The sequence below is a fragment of the Neocloeon triangulifer genome, unplaced genomic scaffold (genome assembly GCF_031216515.1).
Source record: "Neocloeon triangulifer isolate White Clay Creek 2 clone unplaced genomic scaffold, ASM3121651v1 ptg000002l, whole genome shotgun sequence".
NCBI lineage: Eukaryota > Metazoa > Arthropoda > Insecta > Ephemeroptera > Baetidae > Neocloeon > Neocloeon triangulifer.
In genome coordinates, this window is record NW_026775545.1 from 3,557,863 (window position 1) to 3,571,196 (window position 13,334).

The window sequence follows — 13,334 nt, forward strand, 5'->3', positions numbered from 1 at the left end:
CGCGTCATTAAATGTTCATCATCATTAGAGGGGCGCGCGAATGAATTTTCCAGGCCGTCGTCGTTTGCTTTGGCTTCCACTTTTTGCCGGCGAGCAGCTGCTGATTCGTCGCCCTCTGCCATGGCAGCCGTGGCGTAATCATGTGTATCGCGCGCTGCCTGCGAACCCCTTGACTTGATAAATTAGGCTTTTTGTTGTGTCAGCAAGACGTGCCAGTTGCATAACCACACCTCCTTAAGATAACGGACGGAGGATTCGTTCAATGGCGCCACTTACACGCCTCGGGAGAAGACCGAGGACGGATCACGACGTCTCTTTCTTCCCGTCGCCAGAGCTCAAAATGCAGGCCACAATTATTATTGTTGCGACACGTCTTTGTTTCCCACTTTGCTTCGAGAATAACTTGCTGTGGTGCAACCACCACCACCCGCCCGCGCGCGCGCGACACTTGAGCTGATCCGTTCTTTGTTTGCTCCGAGCGCAGAGAAAATTGCTTGGTTTTATTTAAGAGCTGCCAGGGCAGAAGAACTTGAGCTGCTGGGAGGAAATTCACACCGGCAAATCTCGGATCAGGAATTCCACCCGTGCACTGTTCCACTTACGGTAGTTGTTACTTCACAATAAAACTAGGAACTTGTTTTCTATTAAAAAACTGGAGGAATATCACTACATTGTAATTAAGCTACTAATTTCTAAATAAAATAAAGAAGAATTTTAATAATTTTGTTTATTTTATAATAATATTTAAAATTTATGTTTCTCAATTTATCTATTTATTAATTATAATGATATTTTTATTATAAATTTTAAATAATTGTATTAAAAGCAATAATGAAATAATATATTTTCTTTTTATAAATTTTGTTTTAAAATAACAGATCAAATAAAATCAAATTTAATATATTTTAATAATTGAAATAATAAAGTTTTTCATAGTTCAATGTCGACAAAATATTGTAGAATAGATGGTTATGATAAGTCTGCTGTTTATGCATTTATCTTCAATTTATATTTACAAATTTATTTAATGCATTTTTTTTAATATCACAATTCTGGACCAAGAACCAAGTCAATCAAACTGATGGGGCACCCAGGAAATATTCTTGTGCATTCATGTTGGCTGCCAATGCCGAGTTTATTAGCAACCACGTAGTGACCATGCCGCGGGTCATCTTCATCTCCCTCCACTTGCGGCAATCTATATTTTTTCTTTTAATTATTCGTTATTTCTTATTTAAAATTTCCATTTACGTAAAGACGAGCTTTAGAAGTTCCTCGATAAGTCCACCTGTTTCGCCGATTGGTCCCAATCTTCTGCTGACTTCGCACATGGCGCGAAGAACACAAGTCCTACCATTGAGACCTGCCCTAAATTAAAAAGATTTTAATTAGCAAATTTTGTATAAGTAAGAGACTTATACGCTTCAAAGAGGCTCTCCAGCCTGGAGTAAACGTCCCTTCTTTCCCTTCGCTGTTCTTGTAAAAGGGGATAAATTGGTTTGATTCCGCGTGTGGTGTTCGGAAGGTCCCAGGACATGTCTAAGTCGAGACCAAATGTATAAAGGTCGGCGGCGAAAGGACCCACGGAGTTGCAACACACCAGAAACTGAATAAAATCTACATTAAATTTTTGCTTGAAACAAAAATAATTTTGAAGCATGAAAAACAGGAAAAAATTTAGAATGCCAATTAAAAAAATAAATTAATTGTAGAACAATTTTTTTAAACCAGAATTTACGACATTTACGTTTTAAAATTTAAAAAATTCTCATATTAAAAATATACAAAAATAAAGATCTTCTATTTTAAATTCTTCATATAACAACAGTTTTAACTCACGGTCATAGCACTTCCTTCCGGAAAAGTGAGGTACCTCCGTTTCCTGGAGAGAATTCGACCCTCTTCTGAAGCAATAGTGAGTGGCAAAAGCGCCAAGAGCAGAAACAATCTCAACATGGTGCAGAGCAACTCGTCACCGGCAAGCGTATGGACGGATAATTGACGACAGCGCGGAAAGGCTGTTCACCTTTGCTGCGATAATTCAGCGTAATTAGCACGAGCAAGGCCGCTTATCGGAGGTGGAAGGAAAGCTTCCGAAGTGGGGTCGGACGGACGCGGTTGCAGGGACCATTAGGGGCTGAATTGCATTTTGCTGCTCTTAACGATAATGACTTGAGAGCTCTGGATATCTTCATAATTGCTCTTAAAGTCTAAATTCTTGTTCAATATTATGAAAAATGGCAGGAGAAGCACATTATGATGTAAAATTAACCTACGATTTTCATCATTTTTCGTTGAATTTATTATCATGTCCATTTAAAATTTAGTGAAATGGAAAATATAAAAAAATATTTGTATCCACACTTAATGATGGAAAATTAATATAAATTTTTTAAAGGTTTCCTTTTAATTTTTAACTTATCTAAACTAGTACAAAAATTAGATCGATAAAAATTATGCAAGGTAAAAAAACAAGGGGCTTCAGATTGTAAGCTTTTATTTTAATTTTATATAAAAATAGTATTTCAATTAATTATTTCAGTATTACCAAAGTGCATAATGCAGTAGCGAAATAGGGCATTCGGAGTAAAGTTGGTGACACGCGTATCTGGAAACGCCAAGTGTGTGTGCGTCGTCGTGCTCTTTCAACTCCGAGTCCACCTCGTTCGAACCGTCGTCGTCCTTCGGTTCCAACCTTCAATTCGAATAAATTGCAAATATTGCGAGAGACGACACTCGACATGAATCCCTTACGAAAAAAGTGCGTGCAAAATATCCTCCATCAGAGTGCCGCCTTCGCCGAGGATTTGCCGCGCCTCGCAAATCGTCCTCAAAACACACGCCCTTCCGTTGAAACCCTGTCTGCATATTTATTTCCCCGTTTATTTCCCTCTCTCATATATTCATAGAAAAAGAAATCCGTACCTTTCCAAAATGTCCTCCAGTCCGTTGTAGAGATCCCTCTTCTCCTTGCGAAGCGTTTTGTATGGGCCGAGCCCGGTCCAGACTCTGGTCGTGTTCGGCAGTTGGAAGAGCAAATCGAAATCGAAGGTGAATACGAAAGCGGGCGGCTGCAGGATGATGCCTCCCTTGGCAAGACACCCGGAAAGCTGTAAAATTTTACGAGTTTCTTTTTTAATTAAATGGCTTTTGTTGCGGAGAAAATTTTACGGTCAAAACGCTATTCGTGGGAAAAATGAGGTAGCGTTTTTTGCGGCTGCTGCTGCTTGAAGCGCTTCCCAAACACCACACAAGAGCCAAAGCAGTCAGCACTTTCAGACGCATCGTGGCCAAATGAGATGTGCGAGAGAGAGAGAAAGAGGTCCTTGGCCGATTATTTGTTTGTTTGAATTTTTGTTAGCACTTTCATGTGATAATTTATTGTTCAAATGAGCCCTATTGCGTCTATTTTGTGTCTGGCATTCAATTACGAAATTTTTTAATGAAATAAAAAACAGGAACTTTTAATTATAAAATAAGAATGGAGCGTCAATTTGAAAACAATCATTAAATTAATTTATTTCACACTAGTTATATATACATTGTTAAAGATAGTGGAACTTAAAATTAGGTGTACATTGTACATATTTAAAATGTCAAAGGGGAAAAGTTCGTTCAAAAGTTTTATTTCGTCAGGTTCCGAAGTCTCTGTTGAAAAAGGAAATGTCGCATTCTGGGTAAGCTTCACTGCAAGAAGTGACGTTCCGGTGGCTTTTTTTATGTGCGTGGTCCCAATCCTCCAAGTCCTCTTTTTTTGATCTAGGGAAACTAAACTGGGAATTAAAATTTCAAAATAAAAACTTTTCATCTCTTACGAAAAAACGGCGCGAAAAAGGGCATCGAGAAACGAGCCTTGCGGGAGTTCGCTGTCCGCTTCGCACAACGCTTTCAGGACGCATGACCGACCATTCCTGCCATGCTCATCCAGCAAAATTTTAATTTTTGTAAAGACTTGGCGTCGATCCCTTCGGTGCAGCTGGTCTGAGTCAAATTTGCTGAGGAAGAACTTGGTGTCTGTCGGCAATGGGAAGCCCAACCCAACGGTGGCTCCCCATGTGAAAAGGTCCGTGATATATGCGCCCCACGTTAAACAATAAACCAACTAAAAGAGAAAAAACCGATTAAAAAAATTATTTCCTCAAATCTACATTAATTAACATTTTTAAATCTTCAGATTATATTCCATGCATTCCACTACTCAATCAATGGACAGAATTCTTTCGAGGGTTTTATTTTATTTGAGTAATTTTGTCTACTTAATCCATACATAATTGATTTATAAATAAAAATTTTTAATAATAATTAAAATTTCAAATAATTCAAAAATACATTTTGTTATGATAAAAGTTGTTTTATACGTTATACGTAATATAAAATTATTATATGTAAAAAAATTATAAAATTAAATAAAAATGAACAAAACAATTTTTTTCCTATATTAAATTAGTGTTATTATACAAAATCTGTATAATTTTATTATGTAAACATAGTCAAATTTCAATTATTTGTGATATCTGAATTTACTCACGCTGAGTCCGCTGCCCTCTGGAAAAGTAAGATATCGCTTTTTCCGTGACAGCGTTTTCTCCGCCGGTCTCTCGGCCCTGACGGTGCCCACGAACAAACCCAGGGCCACGGCCCAGCACCATATCGGTCGCAGCTTCCTGTGGAAACACCAAAGTTAGCATGGTTTGAGAATTTGTGGCTTTGGAACAAGAGCACCCACATCAATGAATGATCGCGTGGCGAGGGCCCGACTGCTGGTGAGAGCAGTAATTAGCGGCCGGGTGAGTGACACCTCGCTCGCGTACACGGCAAACATTTGCACCTCAAGAGCTCGGCCGACCAGCATTCTGACGGCCATTGTTTTCTCTCACAGTATAATTAATCGTTCCATCATGTTGGATTTTAATTAGCAAAAGTACACAAACGTTACGATCAGCATAAAATTTGATTCTGGTTGAAATTTCATAAAATTTTTGAGCAAAATATTATTTGGGAAAAGATTTCAAAACAGAAAAAATTGGATTTTTTATAATAATCATGTACATTTTTTTATTTTGACATTCTGTGGGAAAACAACGAAAATGGGCATTTTGGAGCAAATTGGCGCGCACAGCTTGAGTTGTAATTTTCGGCATACGTCCCAAGATGGGGAATTTCATCATCAGGTACTCTAAAATGAGCAGATTTTTTTTATTTACTTCTGAATATTTAGTAGTGCAAAAACTCACGAGAAAATTCTGTGTAAAATTTTGCTTATAAGGCCAGCGGCTGGAAAAGGCAAAGTTGCAGCTTCGCAGAGCGCCCTCATCACGCAAGCACCTCCGTCAAGACCGTGCCTGAAAAGTTTAAATTTTGGAACTTTACAGACTTATAATTTATGTATAGTTTTTTGCTGTATTTCATCATGACTTTATTAATTAATTTAATAATTAAGAAAAATAAAGAGACGTACCCTGACATCACAAGGTCAATGACCTCCAGTAAGTCCCTTCGCTGGATGGCTCTGCCCTTGCGATAATCAGAAACTTTGGTCGGAAGATCCCACTGGAGTCGCATTCCGTCCGAGTAGGCCAAGATTGTGGTGATCGGCGTTACACGGTTGTGTTTGAAATTGACACGAATCTGTCAGAAAAATTAGTTACCAAAGAAAAAATACTAATAAAAATGTCTTACTCCATTTCTGGCGTTTTTAGGGAAAATGGCGAATCTCTTTGCTCTGGACGGAGCCGTCGAGTTAAGGAAAGTTTCCGAATGGGAATTGCCGGCGGCAATCAGGAGCAGCAGGAGGCACGCGCGGTACATGGCAGGTGAACGACTCCTGCTTGTTCGGTGGCGAGAAATTTGTAGCATTTTACTCTTGCGGTGTGTGACGCAGAAACGGACAATATTTGTCCATTTCACTGTGTTTGAAGATCAGTCAGTCACCCACAAGCATGTGCGCAAGTGTTAATTTTCGCACCCGTTTACGCTGGACAAACAAAATTACGTGGCGAAAGGAAAGAGTCAATAACACGGTGGCCACATCCAAACGTGAAATCCACGTGGAATTAAATTTTATCAAAAAAAATTATCCTTATTTATTATGAATTTTACTGATAAGGCCACGAGGTTCGCGCATCACAACAATGAAACACGAGACGATTAGATTTTTGCTTCAGCCTACTGATTTTTAAAACCTAATCGGAACGCTCAGCAACAATCAAAATTTGCTCTAATTGTTGTGAAGCGTGTACAGAGAGATAAAAAAAATGAATAAGAAATTATATTCTATATGTATAATTATGTAGGAAAAAATATCCAAATTTTAATATCAACTTTTCTCTCTAATTCAGTGGTTTTCTAGATCTTCTGAATGGGGATATTCAACAATAAAAACCTTATTATATTTTTTTTTAATTGGCAGGAAATGTTTTATTTTTAATTAATTATACATAAATCTCAGCTCAACTTTTTGAAGCAGCTCAAAAATATACACTTGTAACAGTCTTTTCCATCTTCAGAATAATTTCATTCAATTCAAAGCTCGTCGTGAACTTCTGAAACCAAGCCCAAAATGTCCATGGGGCACTCAGAGCCAAATAATGTCCGACAATCGTCACCTCTTCGACCTCTGGCCTCCGCTTCGTGGTATTTTGAATGCACTTTTTCCTCCAAATTGCCACGACTGGGTCTAAATTATGAAAATATGAAATTTATAAAATTAAATTAATTAAATTTTTATTACGTCAAAGCAATTTGAAAGATTTTTCCGATCACTCCATCGTGATCAACGGGGTGCTTGGCCGCCTCGCACACCATTCGCTGCAGACAGGTTCGTCCAGGTAGACCCCGACCTTCCAGGTACTCCTCCATGGTTGAGTAAAGGGCGGGTCGGTCGACTGCCCTGAGGGAGCGTCGAACCCTGGGCAATTGAAGTTGTTCAAATGCTATTGGCAACGCGTACTGGAATTGGAAGTTGATGGTCCAAGCGAGGTATTTGCCCGGGGGTGTCATCCATGGAATGGCCAATCCGGCGACCAGCTTTAGTGAAATTAAGTTAATGAATGAAAAGATGAACAAAAGAAAAGAGGAAAGTGAAAAAGTATAAATTTGGCAACCGTGAGCATCTCTTTAAGGTTTTTTTAGATTTAAAAGATTTAATATTTATTTTATCATTAAAAAGTTATGATAATACCGGATAATACTAAAATGATGCATCTGTATTTTGGTATTTTTTGGTATGTCCAAATTGGTTTATATATTATATTAAGATAAATTTTATTCAAGCTACATTATATCAAAGATCAGAATCATAGCAAAGAGGAAGTAAATGATAATTTAATATTTTGATATTTATTTCTATATAAGTTGGGAATAAGTTTATAAAAATATTTACAAATTTTAATTAAAAGTGTGTTAAAATATGGGCTAAATTGTTAATTTTTTTTCAAATATAAAAAAAAACATTTTGTTACGTACAAAAAAATTTAAAATAATAATAAAATAACAATAAAAGAATAAAAAAGGTTTAAAAATAATTAAAATTTATAAATATATTTATACTTATTTTGTTATTTTTAAATGAAAATTACTTTTACAAACGTGATGTACCTTGAAAGCACCCCTGGGAGGATAGACAAGATACCTAGGGTGCCTGCTGAGCGTAAAGTTGGCCGCCTGGGCGCCGGCGGCCGAAAGAGCGGCCAGTGCCAGCAGCAGTTTGCGCATCCACATGATCACACCTACTGATCGGGCTTGGGAAAAAAATACGGGGCGTTTGCTTAGAAAATTAACACGTTTTATTGGCCGACTGCGTCAGGTGAACATAAGTTGTGAGAAGGCGCCGAGAATGGAGTAGGAGCAATCAGGGTACGCCTCCACGCAGGGCTTGATGTCGTCACGACCTGTGTACTCGGCTTCCAGGTACTCGTCCATCTCCGATTTGGACGCCCAGCCGTCATCTTTAGCACCCTCACTTGGACTAAATTGAGATCAAAAATTAATTTAAATTACATATTAATATAAATTTTTGACTATTTTAATAAATTGGATTATTTTGTTTTTATTGAAATAATTTAATTTCCTTACGTTAAAACCATGTGAAGAATGTCTTCAAGAAGGCCAGCTTCCCTTTCGAAGGGAGTTTTGGCCAATTCACAGATTGCTAAAAGCATGCACTTTTTTCCAGGAATCCCTTTTCTGTGTACATGGAAGTAGAAATAATTTAATTAGCAAGATTTTTATTAAAAATAATTCACAACAGTTTGATAATTCAAACAATTGATAGTTCAAATAATTATTATATAAAAATATGTTCATAATTTCATAAGATTTAATCTTTTTATCTGAATAATTACTCCTGGTTCACTTACTGGTCTAAAATCAGTTCAGCAGCTTTCAATATTGAAGGCTGGGCAATGTCTTGTCGAGCAATATCCTGAACCGTGAGTCTGGTGATATTATTGGGCAGGTCAAAGGCGATCTGCCCACCCAACACCACAACCAAGTTTCTATTTCTCATCAGTTCAAAAGGAAGTGCGTACAAAAAAGTAAACTGAAATCGAGGTATTTATAATAAAATAAAATAATAATTTCCTTTAATTTGTACCTGAAAAATACTCATCGGCGGGTACATGAGATACCTTTTGTGCCTGTCCAGCACCTGGTAATTTGCATCCCTGGTCATGTGCAATTCCTCGCCGTCGAGCAGAAGGCTGTTGTGGTCAGGGTGGGCGCCTGCCGAGGCCGCGACCGCGATGAAGAGGCTGCCGAACAGGAGCATCTTGAGGTGTCGACGGGTCGTAAATAACGCGCGAGCCATATTTCTCACTTTTGCGGATCACAACGGACGGAAGGAGAGAAAGAAGAAATATCGCGGCCGATGCTCCCGAGAGTAACGGTGCCCGCTTCATTTGTCAAATTAAACCACCCGTTCGCTCTCGCGCGTCTGCGGGAAATCGCCTTTTGACAAACAGCCAAACTGACGCCCATAAATCAGCAGCCCTCGCTCGCTCCTTCTCGCGTGCATGATCAAACAAAGTGGCTCTTTTGCACCAGAAAAAGCAGCTCCATGTTGTTGGATATTTACTGCGCCACTTTATCAGAAGAGGATCTCTTTCTTCGAGAGCGCCTGCCGCATCAGTTTCATCACAAAAGAGAGGAGCGCGCGATAAATAGAACGCGAAATTGCTGCTGTTGCAGCGACAGAATGATGCTTTTTGCCTTCTCTCATAAAGGCACCAATAAAGTTATCCTTTGATATTCTCCTTTAGTTTGATTGTAATCAAACAACAAGGCGTCCAAATTATGTCATTATTTTTAAGTTTCATTTACTTCAGTGTGTAAATATAAAATTGTGCCAAGTTAACGATGTTGATGTCCATACAATTTATGTACAATTTTGCTTTATATTATAAAATTATAACAATAACCCTTCTTGAATTTAGGAAGATCTATATAGTTTATTTTAGCGAAGGGGGTGTAAATTTGATTATTTTTATTGAATAATAATTTGCAGCATTTATTACATGACACGAGAAGGTGCTGCTAAAAGAGGAAAATTTTTAATGGTATTCTGGATTACAATATTTGAGTTAGTCATATTTAAAAAAAAAACACACACAAAACCTAACAAAATTTAATAATTGGCAAAGCATTTTAAAAATGAAATTTGACAAATAAAATAATAAATCAAACAAAAAAAAAACGTATAATATATCATATTGTGAATTTAAGAAAAAAAATTAATGATAGTAAAATTTGTGACACATAAAAACTGGGCTAAACCAAACTAAAAAGCTTTATAAATATTTAAATTTACTTAACATTTAAATAGATTTTACTTTTTAGGATTTTGTTTTTGTGTCTCCTCTCCTTGCTTAAGGGAAATGCTAATTTGATTGTCAGCTTTCAATATAAATACAAACTTTGTCTATATCTTTGAATGTAGGCAGGTGAAAAAAAGCTTACTATCCGCAATTACAACCAGCTCTTAGTGTAATTTATTTTTATCAGATTTTTATGTGGACAAATATTCAACAATAATTTGTTCAACTACAAAGAAAATAACAAATCTTCCATATTGCACGACGTGATTATTTTTTCTTTTTGTTATTTACATGCCGATGGAAATTAAATTAACCTTTGTTGATGTTTGTCGGTTCGACAATATGTTTACGAGTGCAAGTGCAGTACTTGCAAGCACCTCTCTTGCCAATGATGCAGCTGCACATCGTCGTTCTGCACCTAACGTTCCTTCTGCACTGCACCGTCAAAGGCAACCTTGGCCTGCTTTTCCTGCCAAAAACGACATTCAGGGTAAAGTTGCAATTGTATCTTTAAAAATAAAACTCTAATTAACAATTAGGTCGGCATGTTGATCAACGTGCCATTTGACGAACAAATTTTCCACGGTTTGATGTTCCGAGGGAACTACCCTCTGTATCCGGCTGGTGCCAAAAGTGATCTAAAACTCGATCGATGGACCCTTTACTCCACTCTAGAGGGACTTTTCGATCGGATGCATTTGCCTGGGAGGCCCTGTTTGCTAAGGGCAGTGTGCGAAGTAGCCGCCCATCGCATTGATCATGACGGATTATTAGGGGAGGCTCTGCATCTTCTACTAAGGTGGTCTTTTTTACCTGATTTGTCTGTAACATTCAAAAGAGTTATCACCGCTGACCTCTCTCTTTTTGCGATTGCTTTCATTTTTCCAGTCCATCGAGCAGCAGCGAAAACCGCACCGAGAGTTGGCACCGAGCCTACGTGCGCGCTGAGCGATGGGGTTCCAAGCACAGAGATTGCACCCTCAAATTTGGCAAGGGCTGTCCCAAGGGGGTGCTCCAAATGTTCACCACCCTGGGCTGAGAAACTTTATTGTTATGTGCGCGAAACCGCTGGACATTTTTGATAATTTTCACCACCGCCAAAAACTAATATAAATCAGAGCATTAGGATAACTTATATAATTTTTATGATCATTGCCAATGCCCTCATCTACCGTTCCTTCAAAAATATATAATTTAAATTAAGAGGATGTTTTAAACTGTTTTAAACATTTGCATAAATAAGACGCGGTCTATAAGAGAGTATAACTGAAAATCAAACTTGGTCTATTGTGTTTAAGATTTTTGTTGTTGAATCTGCTTCTTGACTTCTGAAGGTGAAGTAAAATAGGTTAATTAAGTTTCTATATTTTTTTATGCTCATCCATTTTCATGCTAAACATCGCTAATTATAAAATAAAAAATAATAATAATGTAACTAACTGAAATATGATAGTAATTCTTTCTTTTTCTTGAAAAAAAGAAACTCTGCTGGTCAGAATATAACAACATAAGAAAAAAACACACGGATAATCTCTTGTGTTAAGTATTAAAGATGTGGTCTAATTGAGAAACTTCATTGTAAAAAGGTCACCGGGCATTTTTCAGATTGTTCATTGAGATCTGATTTTTTTTATGACAGGTCATTGCCTTTTAACGTTACGTCACACGTCACTATAGGTAGGTGATAATTAGACCAAGCGAGTCTTGTTTTCAAGCTCTCACCATCAGCGACAGTGAGAGTGGAGCCATGGGCAAGTCCGAGCAGTAAGTTTTTTTTATGCCGCAGTTACCTTATTTATAATTAATTATGCACAACATTTTGAAGGGTAGGTATATTGATTTCTGCATTATTACTGGTTGTCTCGTCACCGGACCCTTTGGAGCGACTCAAGAGGCAACTTCTCTACAAAAGTGGCACGGAAGTGGAGGTAACAATGTTGGTAAACTCGCTAAAATTGAACTTAAATAGACGTGTAGATAGATAAATCTGAAAAATTGAAAAAAAAAACCTATAATGGCTGAGGAAAAGTCTACAAATTTCAATTAAATTCAACAAAAACGTTCAAAATTTGCAGTGTTTAATATTAAAAAAGTAATCATGTTTGACCAATTTTTGAGTAAAAATAGAGTATGTTTTAAATTTAATTATATTTTATAAAAAAAATTATCTTTTTTTAATATTATAATGGCATGTTGCTAATTTCCCCCCAAACTTTTGTTAAGTGAAAGCACAAATTATATGGTATGTAATTTTTTTTATATAAATTGAGCTTTAGGAAGCAGATAACTTTTCACGAAAAGTCAAACTAACAATTGTTTCGGTTTTTACTTAAAATGCATAGTTTATGCAATAAATGGAATCTGGATTGGCAAAATCTTGTTCAATTCAAAAGATTTGTTAGCCTTCTACACAGCCTTAAATGTAATAATAATTAATCAATTCTTGGCCAAATTAAAAAAAACTTCTAAACTTAAATGAAATATTAATCAACTTTTAAAATTTTAAATAATTTATTCACCTTTTAATCTGTTTTAATCTATTTCTGAGCACCACACAAATACCATTGGTCCTTTTTTATTTGTTGAGAAAATTAGTTGAACTTCGTGCTGACCATTCCGTTGAACGACCCGGCCTACAGCATCTCGTTGGGCCTTTTCCTGGAGGCCAACTACGACCTTCCGCCGTACAACTCGCAGGCCATTTTCACGCAGCCATGGCAGCAACTTTATGAAATAGCCTCGAAAAACAGGCGATCATCGAGGGCAGCCATTTATAGGGCGGTAGAGGGTCTTTTTGAAAGGGTCGGCCGCATGCCTGGAAGGGCGTGTCTCCTTCGCAGCATTTGCGAGGCGGCCGCGTGGCCCGTGGACCACGACGGCCTCGTCGGCGAACTCATGCACACGATCCTGACGTAATTAAATTCTATTGATTATTTGAAGCAGACTTTAGCTGATTTGCGGGTTGCAGACCATCCAGCACGAGAGAAAACGGTCCCCTGCACGCGGATTACTTGGCGGCCGAGCATTTGGGCCGAGCAGGCAGTGTGTGCGGCCAATACTTCGCCAGTTGTCCTTCCACGCCGCTTGAAAAGGTTTCCACACTGATGTCATCCCCTCTGCCGGAAATTATTGATTACTTCTAAAAACAATTATTTAAACAAAAATAAAAACAGAAAAATATAAATTTTGTTTCCTTCTAAAATAAGATTGTAATATTATGATCCTGTTTTATTTTTGACGTAAAGTTTCCGTGGACACTCATTTCTCTAAAGCAAAATAAATAACGTGAAGATTTTGATAGAGATTGATGAAAATCAAGCTTCGGCAATAAAATGTCTATTTTTTCTAATTTTCACTTCCCTAACTGAATACCTTTGCCTCTTTTTTCCTTTACCTGAAAGAGCAATTAAACACGCAGAGATAATTTTCGAAAATATAACAATGCTTGATAGTGGTGATGCCGTTTTTTCCAACAATTTTTTTTTTTTAAATAAATTTTTGTCAAACAAATATATGTTTATT

The 13,334-nt window shown here is 37.3% G+C and overlaps 8 protein-coding genes across 8 annotated transcripts; 2 read left to right on the top strand and 6 right to left on the bottom strand.

Annotated features, from left to right (window-relative positions):
• Positions 1 to 950: 950 nt before the first annotated feature.
• Positions 951 to 1,972, bottom strand: LOC132205280 (uncharacterized). The gene is made up of 4 exons (XM_059634238.1): positions 1,840 to 1,972; positions 1,422 to 1,606; positions 1,252 to 1,368; positions 951 to 1,198 (listed from the first exon to the last, which is right to left on the bottom strand). Exons 1-4 carry the CDS (start codon positions 1,954 to 1,956, stop codon positions 1,045 to 1,047), a joined length of 573 nt encoding a protein of 190 aa, XP_059490221.1. The 5' UTR covers positions 1,957 to 1,972; the 3' UTR covers positions 951 to 1,044.
• A 526-nt stretch (positions 1,973 to 2,498) lies between these two features.
• LOC132205281 (uncharacterized) lies at positions 2,499 to 3,294 on the bottom strand. Its single transcript, XM_059634239.1, has 4 exons — positions 3,172 to 3,294; positions 2,926 to 3,110; positions 2,755 to 2,862; positions 2,499 to 2,695 (listed from the first exon to the last, which is right to left on the bottom strand). Exons 1-4 carry the CDS (start codon positions 3,283 to 3,285, stop codon positions 2,545 to 2,547), a joined length of 558 nt encoding a protein of 185 aa, XP_059490222.1. The 5' UTR covers positions 3,286 to 3,294; the 3' UTR covers positions 2,499 to 2,544.
• A 249-nt stretch (positions 3,295 to 3,543) lies between these two features.
• LOC132205327 (uncharacterized) lies at positions 3,544 to 4,747 on the bottom strand. Its single transcript, XM_059634308.1, has 4 exons — positions 4,727 to 4,747; positions 4,529 to 4,664; positions 3,816 to 4,102; positions 3,544 to 3,768 (listed from the first exon to the last, which is right to left on the bottom strand). Coding segments are annotated over exons 1-4 (561 nt in total). The 5' UTR covers positions 4,729 to 4,747; the 3' UTR covers positions 3,544 to 3,632.
• A 308-nt stretch (positions 4,748 to 5,055) lies between these two features.
• On the bottom strand, positions 5,056 to 5,823 carry LOC132205368 (uncharacterized). Its single transcript, XM_059634371.1, has 4 exons — positions 5,680 to 5,823; positions 5,459 to 5,628; positions 5,235 to 5,342; positions 5,056 to 5,176 (listed from the first exon to the last, which is right to left on the bottom strand). The coding sequence occupies exons 1-4, from the start codon at positions 5,806 to 5,808 to the stop codon at positions 5,056 to 5,058; spliced, it is 528 nt and encodes a 175-aa protein (XP_059490354.1). The 5' UTR covers positions 5,809 to 5,823.
• Positions 5,824 to 6,402: 579 nt separating this feature from the next.
• LOC132205325 (uncharacterized) lies at positions 6,403 to 7,716 on the bottom strand. The gene is made up of 3 exons (XM_059634305.1): positions 7,597 to 7,716; positions 6,731 to 7,026; positions 6,403 to 6,676 (listed from the first exon to the last, which is right to left on the bottom strand). The coding sequence occupies exons 1-3, from the start codon at positions 7,711 to 7,713 to the stop codon at positions 6,523 to 6,525; spliced, it is 567 nt and encodes a 188-aa protein (XP_059490288.1). The 5' UTR covers positions 7,714 to 7,716; the 3' UTR covers positions 6,403 to 6,522.
• Positions 7,717 to 7,769: 53 nt separating this feature from the next.
• On the bottom strand, positions 7,770 to 8,857 carry LOC132205328 (uncharacterized). Its single transcript, XM_059634309.1, has 4 exons — positions 8,594 to 8,857; positions 8,358 to 8,539; positions 8,074 to 8,184; positions 7,770 to 7,966 (listed from the first exon to the last, which is right to left on the bottom strand). Exons 1-4 carry the CDS (start codon positions 8,804 to 8,806, stop codon positions 7,801 to 7,803), a joined length of 672 nt encoding a protein of 223 aa, XP_059490292.1. The 5' UTR covers positions 8,807 to 8,857; the 3' UTR covers positions 7,770 to 7,800.
• A 1,334-nt stretch (positions 8,858 to 10,191) lies between these two features.
• Positions 10,192 to 10,851, top strand: LOC132205118 (uncharacterized). The gene is made up of 3 exons (XM_059633994.1): positions 10,192 to 10,302; positions 10,352 to 10,611; positions 10,701 to 10,851. The coding sequence occupies exons 1-3, from the start codon at positions 10,201 to 10,203 to the stop codon at positions 10,849 to 10,851; spliced, it is 513 nt and encodes a 170-aa protein (XP_059489977.1). The 5' UTR covers positions 10,192 to 10,200.
• Positions 10,852 to 11,412: 561 nt separating this feature from the next.
• Positions 11,413 to 13,125, top strand: LOC132205116 (uncharacterized). The gene is made up of 4 exons (XM_059633993.1): positions 11,413 to 11,576; positions 11,638 to 11,740; positions 12,408 to 12,724; positions 12,781 to 13,125. The coding sequence occupies exons 1-4, from the start codon at positions 11,560 to 11,562 to the stop codon at positions 12,953 to 12,955; spliced, it is 612 nt and encodes a 203-aa protein (XP_059489976.1). The 5' UTR covers positions 11,413 to 11,559; the 3' UTR covers positions 12,956 to 13,125.
• Positions 13,126 to 13,334: the final 209 nt, after the last annotated feature.